Source organism: Platalea leucorodia (genome assembly GCF_965183815.1).
Source record: "Platalea leucorodia genome assembly, chromosome: 3".
NCBI classification, from domain to species: Eukaryota; Metazoa; Chordata; class Aves; order Pelecaniformes; family Threskiornithidae; genus Platalea; species Platalea leucorodia.
Genome location: NC_138825.1, coordinates 30,163,209 through 30,174,698, shown reverse-complemented (window position 1 = coordinate 30,174,698; position 11,490 = coordinate 30,163,209). Strand labels below are relative to the sequence as shown.

At 41.2% G+C, this 11,490-nt stretch overlaps 1 protein-coding gene across 1 annotated transcript in view; it reads right to left on the bottom strand.

The window, feature by feature from the left end:
- Nucleotides 1-1,173: 1,173 nt before the first annotated feature.
- Nucleotides 1,174-11,490, bottom strand: part of LOC309588434 (ATP-binding cassette sub-family G member 8-like) — a gene marked incomplete at its 3' end in the record, with an annotated part of 58,072 nt that continues 47,755 nt past the window's right edge. The window contains exons 15-24 of the mRNA XM_082307728.1: nt 10,286-10,524; nt 9,735-9,867; nt 7,658-7,927; nt 5,642-5,807; nt 5,460-5,552; nt 4,373-4,572; nt 4,166-4,242; nt 2,530-2,797; nt 1,844-1,971; nt 1,174-1,311 (exon numbers count right to left, since the gene is read on the bottom strand). Of these exons, the coding sequence (XP_082163854.1) occupies nt 1,174-1,311; nt 1,844-1,971; nt 2,530-2,797; nt 4,166-4,242; nt 4,373-4,572; nt 5,460-5,552; nt 5,642-5,807; nt 7,658-7,927; nt 9,735-9,867; nt 10,286-10,524 (1,712 nt within the window). The remainder of the gene's footprint in view (nt 1,312-1,843; nt 1,972-2,529; nt 2,798-4,165; nt 4,243-4,372; nt 4,573-5,459; nt 5,553-5,641; nt 5,808-7,657; nt 7,928-9,734; nt 9,868-10,285; nt 10,525-11,490) is intronic.

Here is an 11,490-nt window from a genome sequence, read left to right as displayed (position 1 = left end):
TCTTATTTCTTTTAAAAAAAAAAAAAAAGGGGAGGATTTATATAACAGTATCTGGGGCATTATAGCCAGGACACCAGGACTTTTCCACTGTGTGCAACATGTAAATGAAAGTAGAGTAGACGCCGCGCTTTGGGCCTCTCTATATAAGCACAGAGGTATGCATCCAAACATTTGAAATCAAGCAAGCTAATCTTACAAAATGCTCGCGACAACTGTACACCTAATTTGCACATGCACTTAGCATGACTGTGTGAATTACAGCCGTTTAGTTACTGTTACTCACTTTCTGAGCATTTGTGTCTTGGGGCTGAGCAGAGCTAGGTGCACAATTACAAGCATTTCATAGATTGCACCATTAGCTTTTTAATTACTGGAGGGGCAGGTTTGGTATTTTCTACCTGAGAATCTTAGGAGCCAAACTCGGCAAATTGCTGTGATTTGTATTGCCATGGGGAAAGATGGGATTAATAACAATCAAGTGGTATGTATTTGTACTGTAGAAATAAATCCAAGGTGGTGAGATAAAATTATTCGTTACAAGAAATCATCTGTACAGTGAGAATATACCCATTTTGGGCATCAACAGCATCTCAGTGGAACACAAAGGCAAAGCCTTAAAACACAGAAGCAAGTCGAAACAACGCAGAATCGTTAAGAGTTGTGTTTTCCATCCTCCCGTGTCCTCCGGAAGCATCAGTGAAATCCTCTGCGTTGCTTTCCTCTGCGCTGCTTTTATGAGTGCTGAATGTTATACGTGCTACAGCAAGCAGCGTTTTGCGCGTGCCGATCCCGCGTCTCTCTGGGCTCTCCGAATTAAGTGCGCGATCGCTATACGGTCAAACGTTACGGACTAAAACACCGGCTCTTACGAAGTGGGGTGGGTCCTTTTAAATCAGCGGCCCACAGCGCAGCATATTTCAAGGTGTGGAGAACGCGTAAGCGGCTCGCCGCCTAGGTAAGAGCTGCGTGGGGAGCAAGCCACCGAGACCAACAAAAGCAGGCTTGAGGCCGCCGCTCGCCGCGCCTCTCCCGGTGCGCTGCTGCCCTCCGGCGGCCGGCCCGCCTCCCCGCCGCGCCCCGCTCCCCCGGGGCCGCCAGAACAGGCCCGCGGGCTGGGCCCCCTTGGCGCGGAAGGGACGCTGTCGCCGGCTGGCTCCTCTCCACGGTTTGCTGTTACCAGTCTTGGTTTGATTTCTGCTTGATGAACCTCAGAGAGAGGTAGTATAAAAGCAGGAAACTGCAAACGATACCGGCGAGGACGAGGTAGCTCACGTAGAGAGGATGGGAGGCCAGGTCCAGAGCCTCAGTGACCTGTAACCACGGATAACGCGGAATTAGCAGCGGACGCAAAATTTTCCTGCTGGATCGGTGAAGTGTGTTTTACGTGTGAGCTTCCCTGGCCCCTGCCGCCTTTGCCCTTGTGACTTTCAGAGCGGTTCGATAGCTGGTTACAGCTACGCGATGTCTGGGGGCTGCGGGATTTCAGAGGAACGGAGTTCAGCTTCTGAACATTCAGCTTCTGAATTCAGCTGAACGGAGTTCAGCTTCTGAACATCTGAACAAATTTCAGCAAGCCCGTAGTTGGGGCTTCTGTGGAAAATAGTTGCCCTTTATTCCTTTCTTTTTTTTTTTTTTTTCTTTTTTCCTCTTCCACTAAAAGGAGTGACTGCCGTAGGCATATCTGTAGGGACAAATTTAAAATACACCAAGTGTAACGTGACTTCACGTATTGATTTAGTACTTGCCAAATCTGAGGCCTACAAGATCTGCTTAAATATGATGCATATAAATGGCATTCTACTTAGTTATCAAATGTTTGTAACAACTTTTAGTAGTGACTTACAAGTTTCCCTGGTATTTGAAATGTAGTATTTCCAACAGTCATTTCGTATGTGAGGTCAGTGAACTGAATTTGCATCATGCCTTGAAAATTCCATCTGAGAAAAGAGATTTTAGAAACCCAAAATGGAACTGGAAAAAAAAAAAAGGCAGAAAGAAAGAAATTGGTATGCATGTACAAAACTTACTTGAGGCCTCAAAAACTGCTGTGTTGCTGCCAAATACAGCAGGTTTGTCTAATTTCTTGACAACGAGAGGCTGTAAACGTATAACAGTTTATTATTGGACAAAATGGCAGATATACTTTATATTATTACGTGGAGATGGAAAATTAGGAGAGAGAGCTAATATCCATATCCATCAAACTTCTACTGTCAATTAAGTTTTGCTGGAGCTCAATCTTCATCTACTGGATGTAATTCTTTTTACCTGAAAATTTAGGAACCATGTAAGAATCAAGCCTTTCACTAGTGTTTTTTTGACCAAACTTATTGTTACCTCATTTTCAGATGGAGAAACGGAAGTAAAATGAACGATCTGACTCCACCGTCACCACCCAAGAAGATAATTGGAAAGGTAAGAATAAAGCTGAGTTTTCCTGCACAGGACACGTTCAGCCTCACTACAACCAGTCACTAATGAAAACCATCGATGTTTCGGTTCGGAGGGACGGTGGGAGCTTCGTCTTACCCGTCCAGAGGTTTTCCAGGCTTATCACAAAACCACCACTCAGGTAGAACGATGTGAAAAGGACGTTGCCGAAGAAGGCTGAGAGCTGTAACGTCGGCAGCAGTGCTGCCACCCACAGTGCCATCGCACGGGCGCTATATACGGCCAGCCACACCGAGAGGAAGTTCAGCAGGAAATGTTCTGGTTCAGGAACGAGGTTTGCCAGCCAGTAGATGGGAACCCCGTAAATTATAACAAAAGCACAGTGCTCTGGGAGCTCCCCCAAAATCTGTTCAGGAAGGAAAAAAAAAAAAAGAGAGACAGAGAGAGAAAAATAAGTTGAATGATCATCACAAAACTTTGAGATGCACCTCGATGTACATGTAGACTGTTTATAAAAACTACAGGAAATACTCCCTTAGAATGCAGTCACTCCCTGTTAGGTGGTGTCAGTGACAGGCAAAACCAATCCACAACAAAAACTGAAATCCTCGCTAATTTTTTTTCTCCAGTTGTGACAATTCCTATAACTAATTGTTAAAATGAGAGGATTCTTGTTACAGATTAGATGTCTTGTTTTGTAACAGTTTTGGCAGCTTCTAAGAATTTAAGATGCTTCCCCTGAGAACTGGTGTGCTTGATAGCAGTAATACTGTTACTGACTTATTGCAACTGTATGTTTTGTCCAAATTTGGTTGAACCTAGTGCGAGATCAAATTTGAGACAAATTTGGCTGTTGGTCGCTTCCCCAGTTTGTCCCAAAAGCAGTCCAGTTAGTAACTAGTCAACTCATTGTAAAACAAAAACATGCTTAGGATTTTCTCAAATATCTAAAGATATGTACAGAGAGTATTATGATTATTTCTTCCAAAGAGGATTGCTACTATCCTCTAATATTAAGGTTGTAACAAATTACATCGATTTCTCTATGAATAATGTGCAATCTTTGTGACACAATGCAAAGAATATTTTTCTCTGGCAACCACTAATAAGCATTTAAAATCTTGTGCAGAAATGGAAACCTAAATTACAGATGCCATGGCAGGCAGAACTCATCTAACAGTGGCAACATCACAAAGAAGGGATTATTCTAAACCCTTGTGAAAAAGAGAAATGTAGTTTTTTTAAAAGTTCTAATTTATTTCCAGAAACTCTGGCTCTTTATGCACTTAATACAATTGTTTGTCTCTGACCAGTACAGGCCCAAACAACTAATGGAAATGTCACAGTCAGCATTTTGTCATTTCTGTTTTACCTTTGCTTTAGCATTTAGTATGAATATTTTGTTTTACAGATCAAGACGTAGTCAAACTTTCAAAGATGCTTCAGCGAATGAAACGTGCAGGTACGTAAAACTGTCTAAAGCCTTAAATTTGAGTTTGAGATTTCTCAGATTCTGGCCAAACAACCCAGTGACAGATTCTTCTTTGGCTTTTCTGGGGTGGGATCTCAGCCGTGACTTATGGCCATAGATCTAAAGTAGTGTGAAGTTTAATTCGTTAATGCTAAGGAAGCAAGAACGATAGCCTTAGCTGGCAGACGCAAAAAACCAAAGTCTGATGTGAATGTGATTGTTTATACAACAAGACTTTGGTTTGTTTGTGCTTTTTTATGTTAAAGCCAGCTGTTTGTATTTCCTGGCAACAAAACCAATTACCTTAGCAAAGAAGTATGGGCTAACAGAGTACATTCCATCTTCCAAATCATGATAAAGCATAGCTCTTTCCGAATGACCTGCAGGGTAGGAACAAACAGGTTGGTTTCATCCTAGGGTTGCATTAATAAGTATGACTTTTTCATTGATTTAGGCATTTTCTGATGTTGATTGCTTATAACATTTACAAGAAAACTGACACTTACTTACATTTGGCAATAACATCCAAAATCACTGTGAACGGGATTAGTGCACCTATCATGTACAACAGTGCTGTTGTGTCACGAATAGAGAGTCTGGTTTTCTCATGGCCATAGTACAAAAATCCAATTAACAATGACATGAGAAGGGCCTCAAATCCATGGATTAATAACGTTGAAAGATCTCGGAAGTCATTGGAGACTTGACGACTAGGAAAACAGCAACATTGACCGTAAGGTATAGTAGTTACTAATACCGGTTATATTCAGATATGTTGCCCCAAACGCTCTGCTAAAATCAATTCATGGAACTTGCTGACTTTGAGTAGGACAGGAGTTGGGCTGTCGGTTTCTGTAAAGGCTTTTACCTAACCAAAGCTATTGAGCCTCTGTAGCCACCTAGTATTTCAGGTCTGAAATGCTGAAAGCTTGGAGGAAGGCGATGGGAGTGGGACAGTCTGATTTCAGAGATGCAGAAGCATTTACTTCAGTTATAGAAGTCTCTCTGTTAAGGACCTTTAGCATACGCTAACAACAGCCGATACTGGTAGTGAGGTTCTACATGTATTAAAACAGTTGATCATGTTTCTTTTGAGTACGCAAGCATGAGACCCAACTACACTACTCATCTATGCTGGCTATAATCAGTGAAGCCTCCTGGCTTCAAATCTGAGGCAGAGGTGTGAGGATGGCAATGCCTGAGCCTACCACGCGGCTTCCTGGGCTTGCTGAGGGTTGAGTCGCCACGCTTGGGCACGGGTATCAGGATGGTGGCACCCAAAACTAGGACGCATGTTCCTGACCCTGGAGGCTCCTGCCGCCGCTTAAAGCTGCGGGCTCCCAGCGATGTGAGCTGGAGGTGACTGTGTCTGGAAGGAGCCCTGGGGCAGAAAGGTGGGGCCGTACATCTGGCTGCTGCCCTGCTCAGGGGGCTTGGGTGAGCCAGTGTGGCAACACCTCTGCTCTACGGCTTGCTCAGGCCTAGTGCTAGCTCTGCACTTTCAGCATGCACTCAGTTCTCATTTTGTGCTGCTTTCTTATGCTTTAAAATACAAATGGGCATGATACATAACTATTTATGCTGGAGATAAGGTTACCTTAATAATATAGTGAACTGCTTTAAGACTCCTGGTAACTGATCACTTGAATGGTGAGGCATGTTGATGGCCTCTTCCGCGTTTAAATGGGACCTGCCCGAAAGAAAAGGAAAAAAAACCCTGAAGTTATCACAGGCTGTAGCTGTTATTCCAGATCTTCTGTATGACACTCTTTTCTTTACCTTTGCTTGCTGAGTGTGGTTGCAACATTATCTCCTTCAGTAACTTTCCACAAGAAATCATCAAAATTTTTGACTTTTTCTAGGAACAAGTTGGCAAGAGTATTTGCTCTTTTTCGGCTTTCCATCTCCTTTTCTGCGGTCTGTTTATCAATACTGGTCAAATCAACTGCAAGACATTATTTGACATGAGTCCATATGCTACAGATGTGATAACTTTATGACGTGTTTATAATCAGAGATATCATTACGAACAGACACGACCTGTGTGCATGCATTACGCTACAATGGTTAAAACTTTATCAGTTACTTTAGGTAATTAGAGAAGAACAGATTGTTAATATGTATTTTGTCTTGGGAGATGTTTCTTATCTAGTCATTCAATGAATCACTGGGAGATTTCATAATTGTTTATTATAACATTGTAAAGTACTATTTCAGATTTTTCTAAATGTAATAGTGGCTTGACAGGGGTGCTGAGAATAAACAGTTTGAATTTCCTTCCTGGCATGTAGGCATTTACAATCTGTTATGCGACTTTGACTTAAATCACATGTTTTTTCTCCATCTGCAAAATGATAGTTATCATCTTTTTTTGTATCTTGCAGAGGTGCCATAAACTTTACCTGGTACTGAGAAAGCCCAAGAAGAATATTATCCAAGGACAACATAGTAGCAGCAACAATAGTTGACCTAGCATTATTTTTTTTTACTTAACAAAACAATTTTTTTTTTAAATCTAAACATTTAATAGTATTTTCCAATGCTGACCTTCAGTGTAGAGTGACAATACCTGACATTTTGCAGACGCTTTCTGACAGAAGTATCACTGCACATTTCTTAACTCCTTACGTTGGGCTGATTGTCTCTGTTCAGCCACGCTTCAGCAGGAGTCCATCAGAAATGAGTTGCAACCTGCCCTACCTCTTCCACTCTGCCATGGTCTCCTGTTTCTCTATCAGTCACACCGCCAGCATTTGTGCGTTTCCATCAGGTGCTCCCTCATGCTGTGGCATCGTCTACCATCCTGTCCCATTTCCACCTTCCTGCTGGCCGTATTTCTCTTCCTATGGGTACTGACGCTGTGCATACCGCTAAATGATCTTCCACCTCCCTTTCTCATCTCTCCCCACCTCCACGTCGTAGGGGTTTGTCTCTGTAACCACAGGCTGTAGCTACAAGTTTCCCCAGGACTGCCTCATATTCTCCATTCCCATACCGGGGTGCTGCAAGCCGTCCTCAAGGCTGTGCTTGGCTGAGGACTGCTCTGAACCACGGTGGTGACAAAGGTCTTTTTGCAGGGCTTGACACTGAGGTTAACTTCTGTTTTTATCTCTGCACAGCTGATACGAGCTGACGCTGCCTCCCACATAGGCACCGCCAAAGAGGTTACTTCAGAGCATTGAGGTTGGTGTCTGTACAAGGTTTCTTAGCCAACTTGAGTGCAAAGACCTAAGGGCTGGAACTGAGCCAACCTCTGTGGTAAGAGACTACTGCTGTTAGATGAACAGGGCCAGATTGTCTTTACATGTTGTAAAAAACCGAAGAGGAATGGATTTGAAACCATGTAGTTAACTTTCTTTGAGAAGAGGAATAAAAGGATTGCTGTTCTGGGATTGTTTTTTTTCCCTTCCCACATTTCTTGATTCAGAAGTCAGAGAACTGGCTACAGAAAGAAATTGATCAGTTCATCCATGTCTTTCTCAGTGAGGGTAAAAGTTTCAACCAGCTAAAACATGGGAATGAGTGTGCTGAACATGTGGAAGAGTTGCTACACCTGGCAGAGTTAGAAGGAGGATTATTTAAAATTGATTTTGTCCATACCTCTTGTTTTTGTTACATTTCCTGTACTGACAAATAAGAATCTTATTAAAACCCGACCTTGCTATAATATTGATTCGAGTCAGTTATAAAGCATTTCTAAGACAGTTATGGTCAATAAAAATCAATGTTAGCTGATACACTTAGGAAAGCGAATGATTTCCAGTAACCTTTTTTATGGCAGCGCTTGATACTAACCATAGAAATCTGCAGGATTGCTGTACCTTGGGCAGGGATAGCCTAGTTCTGTGAAATACGGGACCATGTCTTTAGCTGTTCCAGAATAGACAGTGACTCCAGAAGTCATCAGAAGAACTAAATCAAACAGTTGGAAGATGTCTGACCGGGGCTGATGAAGTGAAAGAAGAACTAATCTGTTTCCTCTGGCCAGTCTGGATAATGTTATCACAAGGTTATGTGCAGTAAAACTGTCCAGTCCAGATGTGGGTTCGTCAAGTATGAGTATTCCTGCCAAAGACAATAAGTTTAGCTGTGGAAAGCAGCATGTTTGATTTGGAAAATATGTTCTAAGTGAAATGGTGCTAGTGCATGAAATCGCACAAGATATATTCCTTCTTTTTTAAAGTCCAAAGCGTATTTCATACCGCCATCACATAATATTCAACAATGGCAATTTCTTACACTATCTTACTGAACATGATGACCAAGAATAATTATTTTAAATCTTATCTTGCTTCCACTGGAAACAAGAATTTTTTTTTTTATTTTATTTTTCATTGGGATGCAGATTTAGGTTCCTTATTAAATTTACGTTCTTCTCTGCAGTTTTTGCACTTTGCCTGTACAAATATCAGGTACGTGATTATTAATTAATACAATAGTATTAGTTTTGTATCCTTCCTACTGAAATATTTTAACCTAAATGCTTGATATTTAAACCTCTTGCATTATTCATGTGTAAATACTCACACACTATTAATGTAGATAAATCCTCCTCCCAACCTGTGCTCTGTTTTGCACCTATTTCCACATACATATGAAGAGATATGCATATGTTTGGAATTTTTTTTTGTTTGTTTTGCAATTGGTTATTACAAACTTGAAAGAGTTTTATTATTTTGCAGTGTTTCTGTTATTATAGAACTTAATGACTTCAATCAGAGCAAGGCAATGTCTATACACAGACGTGGTTTCTGTGCTGAGGGGTATGACACATCTTTGAAATGTAAAGAAAGCTTTACTTATTTCCCCTAGGACTAATTATTTTTTTACTTCAGTACCAGCACATCTATTCTTGAGCATCACTTCTTACAAAAAAAGACTTCTTCTTTCCCCATAATTAAAAAAATATAACTTTATACAAGCAAAAAATTCTCAGATTCATTTCCCAGCAGAAGAGCTGATGGGAAATCTTGCTCAACAAGAGGTTCAGCCAAGATTATTAGTGCTTTTGAGACAGATATAGATATATATGTGTATATATATATCTGCTCATATATATATGTGTATATATATATATACACACATATATATATACATATATATATGAGCAGATAGGGGATTCAATCCCACAAAATCAAGTGTGGATTTAGCCTCATGTTTTGCTTCTGCTGAAGATGATGGAAACTTCTAGTTCACCTGTGGCATAAGCCAGCCACGTCAGTGAGTTATGCAAGACCACAATGACTGACTATGCAGCCAAGGAAATGACCTTCCTTGTTAACATTGCACATGTAAATGGGCTGGGTTGGAGGAAAGGAAAACAATCCTGCTGTTATAACAGGCCAGCAGCCTTCCAAAGTAACTTGTGGCATGCGGTCAGATAAAAAACAAACCTCATACTGATATGCACAAACCAGAGTACTGCTGTGAGGGTGACTTCAGGCAACTTTCAGTAGTCTGTGTGATGGTGTTTTAGAGAGCGGTGGATGAATGCTCCCAGGGAGCTCTGCCTGGCTCTGTCACTGCTGCTCCATTGGCAAGGGTGACAGAAGCAAAAGTGGGCTGGCTCCTGAACCACTCCATTTACAGAATTATTACTGTAATAATTATATTATTATCCGTGATCAGCACTGATTTCAATTTAAGCAAACGGACCAGCACCCAGTCGCTGCGCCTAACTTTGCTATGGAGAGGTAACCTCTGGCAGAGGGTAGTGCAAGGCCTGTTAAGTGTCCCGAGTATGAACTCCCCAAGCTGCCCCAAGGGCAACTGTGTGTATGACTCTTCCCTGAAAGCTCCTGTCTTCATTTACTGCCCCATTTCCCCCGGTGGTCTGTGGTGGGCACAAGGAAGGTGTCAGGGTTTTGCTCACCTGGGTTCCAGAGCAGCTGCACGCCGATGCTCACTCTCCGCCTCTCACCTCCCGAAACGCCGCGGAGGTACTCGTTCCCTACCCTGGTGTTTGCACACTGACGCAAGCGTAGCTCTGCTATAACGTCTTCTACCTGGGGGGGATCAGAAGGGTGACAGAGATAAAGCAAGAGTTTATTTGCACATTTGTGCTAGATAAAGCAGAAAATATGATAAATGTGGTTAAAATACATCTGGATATTTCAGTGCCAGCTGATCAGGAGACACTTGAAAACTGATCTTGATTTTAGAGATAACGTTAAAAAAGGCTCAACGATCAGCAATTTAGTTCTTCTTTCAGCCTCTCTAATGCTTTCTCTAGATTGTCATTTTTTTATGAGCTTTGGAACAATTGCTGGTTTCTATCTTGAAAGAAGAAAAAGGTTTATAATTCATAATCTACATTAAAAAATGCCAGATTAGCTGTTCTGACTCCACACACACAGGATCTCTTGGATAATTCCTGTCAGACACATTTTTGACAACTTTATTTTTTTCCAACAGCTTAATTACCCTTTTTTTCCTTTGTGAGTCTGAAAAAAACTTTGGAAGGCGCAGTTTGGCAACGAACAATAGCGTTTCTCTGACAGTCAGGTGGGGGAGCAGTCGGTCATCCTGCCGCACGTGTGCGATGCATTTCTTAACAAGCTGGGGCGTGCTGGGTTTGTTATTGATCGTGATTTGACCAGACTTGATTTTGCCTCCATGATCCCGGCAAGTTATCACATCAAGCAAAGATGTCTTTCCGCCAGCTAGAAAAATCAAAATTGAAAATTAAATTAATTTCCAGGGGATTATTTTGAAAAGTTGATTTAGTCACACACAGAGAATAGAAGTTTTCATTCCCTAACATCTTTTCCCCAACCCTTCCTGAAGCTTCTCCAAAGCTGCAGAGACAGAATGGTCTTGAAAGAAAATACTGACACCCGACTACAAGCTCATGTTTGGGAAATCTCTCTCCTCTGCAATGGACTATGTGACTTTAACCTTTGTCATTTCTCAGCAGAATTGGGTAGTTGGGCGTTGAGGATAGTTCCATGAACTCAAGAAGCAATATCTCTTTGTCCTCTTGTTACCTCTCTTTCACTTTTGAAACATAAGTGAAAGGTGGCATCCTGCGCTGGCTGCAGGGCTGGCAACTGCTCGGCCAGAGCTTGCTTTGTGAAGGGAATTGTGAATTCAGAAGCAGCAGCTGGAACCGCTGAATGACTAAGGTGCTGAATGATTATACAGACAATAAGAATCTTAATCATGATTGAAATAAAAATTATTATGACTTTAAATAAGACAAAAAGTCATTTAAATAATTAAGAAAAGCTGGCTCATACTCAGAGGGAAGAAAAGTAAAACAACGAAGACAAAACCTGATTTGGAATTAAATAGCAAATGAATTTTTCCTTTTTGCTGTATGATACTGTATGTAAACACACAGAGCTCTCTTATTATGATTAGATGTCATTTATTTCTAGTCTCCCTGTTGAAAGATTAACTCCACACTTGTTTCTTAATATATATATTTTAAAAAAGAAACCCATCCATCTGTAAACCACGTATTGCTCTATTTAAGAGTGACATATTGATTGCCATTGACAATGTGAAACCCATCAGCAGTTTAATCCATTTTACTAAGGCATTTGATGAAATAGATGATAAACAGCTTTTAAAAATAGTTTGACTAGTTTGCTGAAAGGGGTTTGTTCTCAGTGTATGTTACCTTA